This window comes from Stenella coeruleoalba, assembly GCF_951394435.1.
Source record: "Stenella coeruleoalba genome assembly, chromosome: 2".
NCBI lineage: Eukaryota > Metazoa > Chordata > Mammalia > Artiodactyla > Delphinidae > Stenella > Stenella coeruleoalba.
This window is the reverse complement of record NC_137147.1, coordinates 101,913,092-101,926,918: the sequence shown is the minus strand read 5'-3', so window position 1 is coordinate 101,926,918 and position 13,827 is coordinate 101,913,092. Positions and strand designations below refer to the sequence as shown.

Here is a 13,827-nt window from a genome sequence, read left to right as displayed (position 1 = left end):
TGGGAACTCCCAGCCAGTCTGGGCGTGTCCAGTGCTCCAATAGCCCTTCACAAAAAGAGAGAAATTAATTCTAACAGTGTATTTTATTTAACTAAATGCATCTGAAATAACATAATTTCAACAGATAGTCAATAGAAAAATATTCACGATTTTTACACCCCTTTTCTTACTAAGTCTTTGGTTGCTGGGTTTCCATTGGAAGTACTTAGTCTGTATTTGGAGTGCATAAAATTGAAAGCTGGAAACGTTGCCTGATACCTGAGCTGAGCAGCAGCTTTTAAGTTTAAACTGAGATAATCAGGCTTTCAGTTCCTGGTCTCCCCGCTGCATTTCAGAACTCCCTGGGCACAGCAACTGAACTCACCTCCGGGCAGGCGTGTGTCGTTGTCCTGTGGGGGCAGTGGTCGTGGGTCCTGGGGGCACCTTTCCGTGGCGGTCATGTCTCCATTTAGATGCACTTTCTCGTAAGGCAGGGGGTTGCTCCTGTTTCATCTCGGACGGTGCAGTGCAGGAGCTGGACTCGCTGGGGAGCCTGGGGCTCCGCAGCACCAGCTCAGACCTGCTGAGTCAGCATATGGGGGGGGCATCTGGGAACCTGGGCAAGTCCAAGTTCAGGGCCCAGTCTTAGCGCCAGGGGGCAGCAGGTGGAGCTATAGTGGATGAAGCCCCTGCTTTTGGGCAACACCTGCAGGCTCTGCTCCATGGAGCCCACACACACCAGTCTCTCCCTGGCTTCCTTCAGCCTTTTCTACATTCACAGTGGAAGCTGTGTGGTGGGTCAGCCAGTCCCTTGTTGTTTCCAACAGGGTCTGTGCCTGACTCTGCAATCAGTGAGTGTGTCTGCACCCCCAGTCTCCTCCGCTGCTCCTCCGCCTTGTCCTGGGAAAAACCTCGCAGCAGTTGCTGAGCCGCGGGCCCAGGGCGGTTTTGGAGGCAGGCTGGCAGGTAGATTGGTAGACAGGGAAGACATCTCTGCTGTAAGTGGCACCAGCTTCCCAGAGGTCCTCTGTCCTTCAGACAAAGCCGTGTCTTCCCTTTTGCAGCTCTTACGTGTACCGTCCCAAGTTAGTTGTGGAGCTTTGTTTTCTTTGAGTGCACTTCATAGACAAACTACTCACGAAATTAGAATAACTCAGGAAAGCTTCACCACCCCAACAAAGCCATGAATTGCTTGTCCAGGCAACTTCACATTTGCGAACTGCTGGGTATCACCGATGCAGCACCTAAGCTGCACCTTAACTGGATAGGATTCTTTCTCTTAGGTGGGCCTGAGTGTTAAATAGAACAGCTGTACAGCGTGTGAGGTCTGTGTTCTGACCCAGGAGCCCAGGTCCCTTCATGGCTTTGAGAATCTTCTCCCTCAAGAAAGGGAGTTCCAAGCAGTTCTTCGTGGTACTAATTCCATGGAGACAGTTTCATTTTTAATTATCTGTAAACATTCAGCCTTGTAGGAATTGTAGAATTCTGTTGTGCTTGAATTAATTTCCTCCTAAAGTGGTAGGTGAAATAGATTTATTTATTTTGCTTTCTTTTTTTTCTTGGCTGCATTGGGTCTTTGTTGCTGCGCACGGGCTTTCTCTAGTTGTGGCGAGCGAGGGCTACTCTTCGTTGCGGTGCACGGGCTTCTCATTGCAGTGGTTTCTCTTGTTGTGGAGCATGGGATTCAGTAGTTGCAGCACGGGGGCTCAGTAGTTGTGGCTTGCGGGCTGTAGAGCGCAGGCTCAGTAGTTGTGGCTTACAGGCTTAGTTGCTCCATGGCATGTAGGATCTTCCCGGACCAGGGCTTGAACCTGTGTCCCTTGGATTGGCAGGCAGATTCTTAACCACCGTGCCACCAGGGAAGTCCCGAGAGTTTCTTTTACTTATAGAATTTCTGTCAGCTTTTCTGAATCCTACCTCTTGTACCTGTTGTATAATGTTATAGTAACATGTTAGTGTATGTATCTGCTATAAACTTTCCAAGTAATCTGCAATATTTTTTCCAACATTCTGATATTTAACTGAATCCCTGAAGGTGGCGGGAATCTACTTGAAAGGCCATCTATTTTATCCTTGTTTTATTTGGCACCAAAGGTATATTTCTAGCTCCTTTATTACCTGAGCTGATTATTTGTTAAAGTGGTATTTGGGGTCTTTGAGTAAATTTTATTTACTGTTTCCCACGTCACCCAGCCTCATTTATTCATTAAAAATTTCCAAAGTGACCATTTATGTATTCTTCCTGTTGACTGTGATCTGACTGCTTTTTTTAAAAAATAAATTTATTTATTTATCTATTTATTTTTGGCTGCATTGGGTCTTTGTTGCTGCACGTGGCCTTCTCTAGTTGCGGCGAGCGGGGGCCACTCTTCGTTGCGGTGCACGAACTTCTCATTGCAGTGGCTTCTCTTGTCACGGAGCTCAGGCTCTAGGTGCGCAGTAGTTGTGGCACGTGGGCTCAGGAGTTGTGGATCGTGGGCTTCAGAGCGCAGGCTCAGTGGTTGTGGCGCACGGGCTTAGTTGCTCCGCGGCATGTGGGGTCTTTCCGGACCAGGGCTTGAACCCGTGTCCCCTGCATTGGCAGGCAGATTCTTAACCACTGCGCCACCAGGGAAGCCCTGACTCCTTTTCTTGAAGAAAGAATCCTGAGGCGCTGGTGAGCCTCAATGAGTTCATCCGTGTTCCGACCCCTCTTTTCGTGGAGGCTTCTCCACCAGCAACACAGGAGGTGTCACTTGGACTAATTGTGTTCATGGCTCTCATTTCCGTTGGGTCGTTTGGGCGTGTGTGGTTCATCTGGTCCTGCTTGGGGAGCCCTGCTCTGACTGTGCTGTGTGCTTGGTCTCAGGGCCACAGGAGGATGGTGTGCGGCTCGGCCTGGAGTGAGGACCATCCCGTGTGCAATCTGTTCACCTGCGGCTTTGACCGGCAGGCCATCGGCTGGAACATCAACATCCCGGCACTGCTGCAGGAGAAGTGAGGGCACCGCTCTGAGGCTCCTCGGCAGCCAGGGACTGCGACTGCTGGCTCGCCTGGCGCTGGGGAGCCGTTGCTGTGGGTGGTGGATGCTGAGCAGGAGATGTGTGCTCTCTCCAAGCTGTACCCAGCCTGCATGAAGCGTCCAGAGTGTGCCCCTGTTGTTTATTTCTGTGTTGTGTGTGTTGGCATCACGGGCCGTAGAGGTGGAGCCCCTCCCGCGGCTGTTGGTGTTGAGTCCCTGGGTGTGTTGGGGTGACAGGAGGGCGTGGTGTCTGCGCAAGTGAAACATGAACCCTGTTCTCACTGGGAGGTGTCAGTGGTCTCCACGTTTCTGGAACGATGATCCGCTTCTGCCTTATCCTGGCAGGAGCGAGCAGGGACCTCATGCTCAGGTCTGCGTGGGGTTCCAGCGTGTGTTAACTCAGCTTCACGTCTGTGTTCTGTTACAGTTCTGTAAAATCAACTTGGATTTTAGAAGTTAAAAAAAGCATAGAATGTTGAATCTGCAACATTTGGATAGTTTATTTTGAAAAGAAAGAGTTTCTGCTCTTTTTATAGAAAATCATTTCAATCTCCTGAAGTCTCATGCTACCAAATTCTAAAATATAATGATTCTAATCACTGATTCCAGGTATTAAGCAAAATTTAAAGCACTTTAGTTTATAGCTATGGTTATAAACAGTTTTTAGAAGTTTCAAATGACTTATCCATTGAATGTGACTTGACCTTTCTAGAAGGCCCTGCTGCCTGAAAACAAACCTTATTTATTTTCTACACCTTGGGTTTGCATGTTTCCAAGTGGGTTCACTTTCTGGGTGGTATTTGAGAGCTAATAATGCAAATAAATGAGTACTACCTCAAAAGCAAAGTATTTGGAAAACTTGGGGTGTCACTGTTACCTGGTTCATGCACTTTTTGATCTAGAGCTGGAACATGAGTTCGTTCAGAAGGCAGGAGAGGCCAGCGCAGCCCACGTACCTGAAGAGGAAAGGCTCCTTCCTCACTAGCTGCCAGCTCCCAGAGGGCGGGTGGCTCTCGGTGCCCCCTCTGCCAGGGAGTCTGTCAGTCTCGCCTTCTTGGGACTTTCTACCTGGTGTTCGTGAGCCATGTTTCTTGTTGAGTTACAGTCTGATAACGAGACATCTCAGTGCCCCCCCTCACATATGTAACCCTTGGAGGCCAGCGCTGGGACAGGCACTGGAGGGTGACATTGGAAATGATCGTGATGGCCCAGTCCTGGTCACTGCTTCCGTTTTGTGGTGTCGCGGGCAGAGCGTCCCTAGAGATGGTGCCTCGCCCATGGCTCCCTTTGCCTCAGGGCCTGCGGTAGACCATCTCAGGCCTCTTGCCCTGGGTCGTCGGGTCTGGTTCTGAGATGACTCCTGGCTGGGCAGGAGGTTGGGGCCGGGGAGAACCAGAGCGAGGGACAGACAGCAAGAGTTTTAGGGCAGCTTTATAACAACAGCAGCTCAAGAGCTGGTTATTAGAGTCTGACATTCCCCAACGCCAGGGTCAGGACGGCGCAGGCTGCCGCCTGCCCTTCTGGGGTCTCCACAGCAGGGCTGTCCGCACATGCCAGCTCCTCTTCTGCTTCAGTCTCACGTCTGAGTGTCTTAGAATTACTTTTGGAAACATTGGGAAATGTCTGCAGGTCGCTAAGCCAGATTAAAGAACCAGATCTCTGCTGGATTAAAAAATTGGAAGCGTGTAAACACGTGTGTATGCGGCCACGTGGCCTGTGCAGACGAGGCTCCGCTTGCAGCCGTGTCTCCCTTGCCCCCTCCCCGTTCCTGCCCAGGGCTCGGCCCCTCTCAGGAGCAGGACCCGCTGCCATGGCTGAGAGGGATGTCTTCAGGCATCGTGAAGGAGATGGGGGTAGTGAGTGTGTGTGTGTGCACGTGTGAGTGTCGGCAGGTTTGTGCATGTGTGTGCCTGAAATGAAGTTGTGTGACCAGCTGCCTTGATCATATCTGAAATAGTGTTTGGAAGTGGAATTGGTTTCGTCCATGTGCCGACATGTCAGAATTTCATTTAATAACAAAGAGATGGGTGGTTACTGAAAACTGTGTTGATGGAGAATTTCACGAGAGGTATGTTGTTGGATGAAGGGGCGCCCTTTCTCAACCACTGCACATCAGCTTATGCAGAGCCAAAATCTGTACCTATTTTGGAATCTGAAGAATCCTATGTAAGTCATCTGTTGCTTAAATCTGTGAAAAGTTTCTTTTGGGGAGAAGGTGTGCATTTATTAGTGTTGTGTAGAAGCAGTTGTTTTCATTGTGTTGATGTAATTGTTTTTAAGTGTTCAGTGTCTTCAATGCAGTATGAAATTCATTAAAAATCCATGTTCTGTAACTACTGTTGTAAAAGTGTTGTTATTAGGAGTCTCTCTTTTTTTTTATTTTGCCTTTTTTTCATGTTTTTGCTTTGGTAAAGCATTGTTAATGGCTATTGAACATCACAATGATATAGAAGGTAAACAAATTAATTATAGTATTGCCCACTTAAAAAATTTTAATTTTAGACTTAAAAGCTCAATTGTGTTATATTTTCTATCTGTTATACTATAATTTAACGATCCACATTACACTTCTCCATTCCTGCATCACCACCCCAAAATTTCTGAAGGGAGTTAACAATTTGACAAAATACAGGCATTTGCCAAAGTTCCTCAGAGTTTCATAAGATGCTTGTCCTGTTCTTACTACAGCTAAGCTTGTTTGAAAGTTGAAAAAAAATTGCAGTAAGAGAACATAGGCCTGTTTTCCATGGGAGAATGCAAATTAGGATTGGCTGCAGCTGCCTGTTCACCGTTCTGTTCTCACCCATGTGGATGGAGCGGTACCTGTCCTGGGAGCCCCGGCAGGTGGCAGGGCTCTGCCTGGCGTTTCTTGCCTGCCCCAGCCCTGCCTCGAACCAGGAGGCCTCGTCACCCACCTTGCATGGGCCTCAGGGGCACATTCAGTTCCCAGAGGGCAGAAATTCTCCACGATTACTCCCTCACCTTACTCTTCAAAAACATGTGAGTATTGTCTAGATTTCATAATTATATCTTCAGTTACATTTAAAAGTTTGCATATTAGTGTAAAGAACTAAGAAGGCAAGACTTGCTTTGATTTCATCAAAATGCCATTAAGACGTGTCTCCCTCATCTATAGGTTTTCTGTTTTCCCTTAATAAGTTAGAAGTCAAGGAAGTTATTCCAAAAATCGGGAGCACCTCTGTTTTTTATGCAGCATACGATATGTAGTCCATATCGTGGGAAGAGGCTGAAAAGGAAATCATAAAAATTCTGTGAGTTTAAAATCAAATTTATTAAAACGATCTTTAAGCAGCTTTTGGTCAAAATGCAAGTAGATTGAGCAGCCCTTTGGCACTCTGAGGGCTGTGTGCCGTGTGGGCTGGGGCAGAGTCACAAGGGGCTGCTGCAGTCAGTTTGGTCCAGGAGGCGTTTCCAGAGAGATGACATTCAAACTGGAGCCTGAAGTTTGACAAAAGTGTCAGCAAATGAAAGCGGGGGCGAGAACAAGTGGGGGAGGGCACCCCTGATGGAAGTGCTTGAACAGGCCTTGGGAACAGCGGGTTTACTCCACATGCGCCAGGCACTTTGGCATGATGGGGCGGGGGTCCGGTTCCACGGGATTTGTGCTGAGGGGTGAGCTGGGGCAGTAGGGTGGGGAGGGCAGGGCTCTTTATCCCACAGTCAGGACAATTCACGGGCTCCCGTCATTGCGAGCACACAGGCATCCCGCGGTACCTAAAGGACGCTAAAGTGTGTGACAAGAATCCTCCCCCCCGCCCCCCCCCCCCCCCGCAATGGTATGGGAATGTGTTGGGAAATTTCAGCCACAGTTTAGAGACTGAGGTATTTTACTCCCTACTGCTGGGCCCCTTGTCACCACCGCCCCACAACTGTGTTCTCCCACCTGGGTGCCAAGCGAGCCGTCGTTTTATGCTCCACTAACCCAAACGGGGCCGTCAGGATCCCTCCTGGGAAATTTTGGAACTAGAACTGAGAAAGTCCGTCTCTCTCCAGTAGTTCGTCTTCGTGAAAATAATGCCAAGTGCTTCAGAGTGTGAAGGGAAAATAACTATAATTCTGTGCTCGGCAAGACTTCCTTGAGGAATGTGTGTGCAATGATGGCTTGGGGAATAAACAAAAGCAGATTTCACCAGTACTCCTTCCCTAAGGGAACTTCTCAAGGAGGAACCGTAAGAAGAAAGAGTCATGAAGGAATGGTTCAAAGTGGGCCAGTGCGCCGGCGGACATCTGGGCCAAATTACGCCTGACTGGAGCTTGTGGTTTAAATGTCCATTTTTGTTTGGCTGGGGATTTGAAAGATTAAGTCTTTAAGTTATTAAATATTTATAGAGACATTTCAAGGGTAACCACAAAGAAAAAAAAAACACTTTAGAAAGGTAAAAAAGAAATGATTAAAAGTTACTGTAAGGGGCTGGGAAATGTAAATAAGAACTGGGCAAAAGTGACTTTTTAGCATATTTCTTTTTGTAGTTTTAAAAATTTCAGAACCATTAAAATATATCACCCAGTATCTGAAAAGTTCCCATTTTATGCTAGCGACAAAAACATAAGGTACCTATTGGGAAAAATGTGACAAAAATAAAAAGAGGCTTGAAATCATCCATGGGAATATTTTAAAGCTTTAACATAGACATTAAAAAAGACAAATACAGTGACAGACCATCATGTTCATTGATAGGAAGAGTCAATATTGTAAAAATGTCAGTTCTCCTCATACTGGCAAGTAGATTCAATGCAATTCCAATCCAAATCACCCCAGGGTTTTTTGAGGAATTGGACAATCTGGTTCCTAAATGTATTAGAACAAAGGCCAGAGTTAAGATGCTCAAGAAGAGAAAAGAGGAGGTCAGAAAGGAGAAGGAAAAAAAAAAAGATTACCTCAAGCCTGGCAGGGCTACAGTAAATACACGGAGGGGTTCACACAAGGATGGGGGATTGACCAGTAGAGGAGAAAGAAATCAAAATCGATTCATGCATATTTGAAAACCTGAAATGTTTCAGCTCATATAATCACAGATCAGTGAGGAGAAAGTGGCTATTTAATTAATGGTTTTAGTTCTACTGGTTATTCATGTGGAAGAAGGTAAGGAATTTGGATCCCTACCTCACACCAAAAGAAAATCAATTCGAGCATTGTATGTTAAAGGCAAAACACTAACATATAAAAAAAGAATATTTTTATGACTTTGTGTTTATTAAACAACTACCTAAAAATGCATTAACGATACCAGAAAAGATTGATACATTCAACTACACGAAAAATGAAAAGGTCTGTGTATTAAAGGAGTCCTTATAAGGCTGAAACAGTAGGCCACAGAGTGGTTGCAACATATAATTCACAAAGGGTTAGCATCCCAGACAGCGCACAGCAGAATCCGAGAGAGTGGGGGAACTGGGTGGCAGACGTGAATAGGTACGTCACAAGAGAGAAAACATAAATGTTGTTGGTTTGGATATGAAAGGATATGGCAAATCAGAAGCACTCTCTTGTAGGTCTGGACATGTGCAGTCACTCGGTGTGTAGTAGGGACACAGTTTATTAAAGTGTCATGTCGGGAGTCCTTGCCTGACTATTGAAATGAAGATTCCTGGGTCCAACCCCAGAGCCACTGACTCAGAATCTCTTGGGTTAGGATTTAAGAAGCTGCATTTTACACAGGCTTTTGTTTGTTTAAGCTCCTGTGCAGTTTGAGAGCTGCCGTCCTGGAGAACCTTTTGCACTTGTGCACCAGGGGACGTATGCAAGGTCGTAGCAGCAAACACGGGACAACCCAACACACATCAACAGGGACTGGCAAGCAAATCATGGTACGTCTACACAGCAAAATATTATGTAACAAGATGAGTGACCCACATGCAGCTACGTGCAACTGTTGATATGTATGAAACCTTGTGAGGCACGAGTCAGCCCAGCCACACGCGTGTGATCATGGCTAAGTATTTCATGTGATGAAAACCCAGTGTTCCAAATGGTCGTCTCGGGGCCAGGAGAGGGGGTGGGGTAGGAGGAAAGGGTGGGATCAGGAAGGGCCCAGAGTTGGCAATGTCCAGTTCCTGATTTGGACAGTGGACACACAAGTGTGTGTTCCAGTTTTCACACTTTATAACTTAAGTATCTCTACAAATATTCCTTTAGTGTATCTAATATCATATAATCAAAAGAGTAATTAAACAATTCTAAAGAGAAAGTGTGTTATTCCAGAGATGGATCAAGTGAATGCTGGTAAAATGGGGAAATTTGGATTAATATTTTTGACTATGTCAGTCTCAAGCTTATTGCATAACCCTATTTTCTTTTTTCGCTTACAGACATGTAGTTTTATTCTAAAATGTCTGATTTTCAGTCAGTGTGTACCTTCCATGGGAGGAAACGCAAAGCCAATTTTATTCCGAGATAATGTTCTTGAAAAACAACCGTCACCAAGGAAATTGTCAAAAGGCAGAGTGTTATGCTGTCAAAATTGGGTTGTTGTCAAATACATTTTGGAAATCCTGGCTTTAAAGTGGGAAATGTAATAAGGATTTCATTTACCAGGTGTGATCGTAAAACAATAAAAGTTTTCTTATGTTCTCATAAAATGGGGACTGAAGGTAATTTCAAATCTAGGAGACAGTCCAAAAATTGTGTTGAGCAGGTGCCACGTGTCAGAATAAGAATTTTTATTCTCACAGTCTGTGTTTTGGGGAAAGAAGCATTTATTTGGCTAGGTGGATAAGTTCTGGTATATTTGCTGAAATATAATCAGTTTATAAATATAATGTGTATGCATTACTAATATCTTCTAGCTCTGAATTGATTCTCAATAAATAAAAATGTCCTACTGGTTAACTTTTTTTTTTTTTTTTTTTTTTGCTGTACGCGGGCCCCTCACTGTTGCGGCCTCTCCCGCTGCGGAGCACAGGCTCTGGACGTGCAGGCTTAGCGGCCATGGCTCACGGGCCCAGACGCTCCGCGGCATGTGGGATCCTCCCGGACCGGGGCACGAACCCGTGTCCCCTGCATCGGCAGGCGGACTCTCAACCACTGCGCCACCAGGGAAGCCCCCTACTGGTGAACTTTTAATTTTCTTTTTCAGTGATAAAATTAATTGTATATATTCTATAACTAATCCGTCTCTGGTATTATATGAACCTGATTTTCCTTTTTTTAGAAAAGATTTTATTGTGGTCTGTGTAAAATACACTGAACATATTTTGACATATTCTCCCACGAAATCACCACCACAATCAACGTAGTGCAGTTAGAACCCAAAAAGGTGTATTCATACCTGTGCATTCCCTGCGTCCTGTGCCTCCATACCCCCATCCCTGTAGCCACTGGTCTTCTTCCTGTCACTAAAGATTGGTTTGCGGGACTTCCCTGGTGGCACAGTGGTTAGGAGTCCGCCTGCCAATGCAGGGAACACTGGTTTGAGCCCTGGTCCAGGAAAAGATCCCACATGCCGTGGAGCAACTAAGCCCGTGCGCCACAACTACTGAGCCCACGTGCCACGACCACTGAAGCCCGCGCGCCTAGAGCCCATGCTCTGCAGCAAAGAGAAGTCACCGTAATGAGAAACCCGTGCACCGCAAAGAAGAGTAGACCCCGCTCGCCGCAGCTAGAGAGAAAGCCCGTGTGCAGCAATGAAGGCCTAATGCAGCCATAAATAAATAGGAAGGGAGGAAAGGAAAGGAAAAAGAAAAGGAAAGGAAAGGAAAGGGAAGGGAAGGAAGATTGGTTTGCACTGCCCAGAATTTTATATAAATGCAGTTACATGGTCTCTACTTATTTACTTGTTTTTGCCTTCATTCAGAAAAATTGTTTTGAGATTATTTTGTGTTATTGCCTGTATCAATAATTTATTCTTTTTATTGCTGAGTAGTATTTCACGTATGAATGTGTCACATTGTTTATTCATCCAGTTCCTGGCTGTTACAAATAAAGCTGGTATGAACATTTATGGTAAGTCTTTGTATTCACATATACTTTCAGTTTTCTTGGGTAAATAAATACCTAGGAGTGTAATGGCTGGACCATATGGTTAGAATATTTTTAGCTTTTTAAAAAACTCCCATGCAGTTTTCCAAAGTGGTTGTACTGGAGACTCTGGTTTCTGCTCTGACATGTAAAGAGCTTGGCGATTGTCTCTCCTTCCCACATAGCAAGATAAAAGGTGAACAAACAAATCATTGATATTTCTTAGGTCTCGTAGAGGACTGAGGGTCAGAGGGCAAACCACTGCTCCGAAAACTGGAGAGACAGATGGGCGATTCAAAGAATCACAGCTTCCGAGAAGCAGAAGCTTCTGGAGCCGGATGAGTTGGGCCCTTAAGTGGTAACCTGATGAACTGCTGAGAGTGGGCTGGCTTGAGATAAAGACCCCAGGGGCCACCGCACTTCACCGGTTAGGTTTCCAGGAGCTCCAAGTTCCCATCGTGAATATCAGAGGAAAGTTCCCTCACCTTTGGTCATAAACCCACAGCTAGCTCCACCACAGACGCCTCCTCGTCAAGGGAGACGCTTCCCCAGAGCCGTGTCTGACGTGGGGAAGAATGACTCGGCCCCAGCCCCCTCTAGCCCTCCTGTCCCTTGTGAAGGTCACAGCCCAAGGCCCCAGGCGCACTGAAAGATGGACCTAATCCCAGGTCTTCAGAACACTTCGCATCTCCCGGCCTGACCACCACATAACTGGCTCCTGTAAAATAGCAGTGGACTTGGACATGGCAGAGGTGCTGGAGTTATCCAGCCAGGACTTTAAAACAAGGGTGATTAACATGCTAAGGGTGAACAGTGTGCAAGAAGCGATGGGAGGGTAAGCAGAGATGCGGAAACGCTAAGAATCAAAACCCCCGGGACAGTCATGAAAAATGCCTTTGAGGAGTCTTTCAGTAGACTGGACCTCGAGAAAGCTTCAGTATGGGTCAATAGAAATGTCCCAAACAGGAATGCAAAGAGAAAAAAAATGAAAAAAAAGACAATATCCAGGGGTTGTGGGACAATTACAAAAGGTGTGATATCTACATATGGGAACACCAGGAGAAGAGAGAAAGGAACAAGGAAAAGATTTAATAATAGTTGAGAATTTTCCAAAGTTAATGACAGAAAGCAAACCACAAATCAGAGAAGCTGAGGGGATACCAAGTGCATAAATGCCAGAAAATCAACACTCGAGCACATTATATTCAAACTGTGGAACACCAAAGACAGAATCTTGAAAGGTGCAGAGAAAATACACCATACCTACAGAGAACAGTGATAAGATTAACATCAGATTTTCCATCAGAAACCAAGCAAGAAAAGAGTGGAGATGAATATTCAGTGTGTTTTTGTGTGTACAAAACAATCATTTATTATGCTCATAGATTCTGTGGTCTGGAGTTCAGAAAGGGCGTATCAAAGATGACTTTTTTCTCCTCTGCAATATCTGGAAGACTGAGCTCTGGAATTATCTGCAGGTGTCTTCTTGTGTGTCTGGCACCTGAGCTGGGTTCACAGAAAAGTTTGGCTCAGCTCAGAAGCTGCATACCTGCGTGGACTGGTCTTACAGCACGATGGCCTCAGGGAAATCAAACCTCTTAAATTGTGGCTCGAGGTGTCAACAATTAACGTCCCAGTCTGCGAGGCAGAAGCAGGAATTGGCTGCACAGCCTGTCCCGGGCACTGTCCTGAGTACTTTGTGTATTAGCTGCTCATTGAGCCTCATGACCACCAGGGAAGTAGTGCGATTATCATACACGTTTTATAGGTGGGTTGGTCCTTTCCCAGTGCCTCACCGCAGATGGGAAGAGGAAGAATGAGGTTCTGGCTGCAACAGTTCAGCTCTGGGGTTGGTGCTGACGGCGCTAATAACCCAACACTGGGGTTGGGTTTCTGCCCACCTGGCCCCTGGGGCTCCCGGGCTGCAGCCGCGCCTCTGGCTGCCCTTGGTCCCCGCACCCGTTCTGACGGGCACGAGCTCAGAGCCCTGCCCCCGCTCTGCGGAGCTCCTCCCTGACTACGTCCACATGTGTCACTCCCAGGGGACAGGGTGGGTGGCGTCTGCCTCAGATGGGATGTCTCCTGCCCCTGCCTCAGCCTGTCTGCTCTGTGCTGCCCGCAGTACCCCCGCGAAGCTGCCAGACACAGAAGCCCTCCCCCCGTCGAAGTTCTCTCTTGCTTCCAAGGACTTTAACATTTCCCTGGGGAAGTGTCCCTCCCCCAGCTCTGGGGACCACACCTGAGCATCATGGGCTGTTCCCTACAGTCATTTCTGGGTCCAACCTGCAGCCTGGGCACAGCCGTTCTGTGGGCGTCTCCCCTGAGCTGCGGGGTGTCCAGGAGCAGTGCAGCACACCCCTGTCCCAGGGTCCCGCAGCAGGTACACAACACAGGAGAGAAGGGCAGTGAATGTGTCAGGTCTAGTTCCTTTACAGTGTCCGTGACGTTTTTTCCAAACCTCTGTGCACTTCTCCCAGTGGTTGCCTCTTGAAATAGTTCTCCTGATCTGAAACTACAAGCATTTATAAATCAGGGTTTCTGACATCTCTCCTTGAGGCAGGATGGCTTGCATTTCCCTTTTCTGTCTGCAGAAATGCTGTGGTCTCACCTCCTGACCCTGTTGATGGACCCTTGCCCAGGATGATCTTGGCCTCTGACTTTACACCATCCTCACATCCCTGCCAGGTGCCCTTACCTCCCCCTGGTTATTCAGTCCCCCGGGCACCGGCTTTGCCAGGTCACCCTACTCTGCGGCCCCCTTGCTTCAATTGAAAGCACTGCTGTCCAGCTGCTAATTGTGTTCAACCTGGTGACCACTCTTACTGTTGTTGACACCGTTTAATTTCTTTTTAAATTGCTTTGTGTTCGG

The 13,827-nt window shown here is 46.8% G+C and overlaps 1 protein-coding gene across 4 annotated transcripts in view; it reads left to right on the top strand.

Moving 5' to 3' along the window:
• The window catches only part of WDR37 (WD repeat domain 37), a 61,752-nt gene extending 56,177 nt beyond the window's left edge, over positions 1–5,575 (top strand). For all 4 annotated transcript variants that reach the window (XM_079912961.1, XM_079912962.1, XM_079912963.1 and 1 more), the window contains exon 14: positions 2,828–5,575. In XM_079912961.1, coding sequence (XP_079769087.1) covers positions 2,828–2,959 — 132 coding nt within the window. In that variant the 3' untranslated portion in view covers positions 2,960–5,575. The remainder of the gene's footprint in view (positions 1–2,827) is intronic.
• The last annotated feature ends 8,252 nt before the right edge of the window (positions 5,576–13,827 follow it).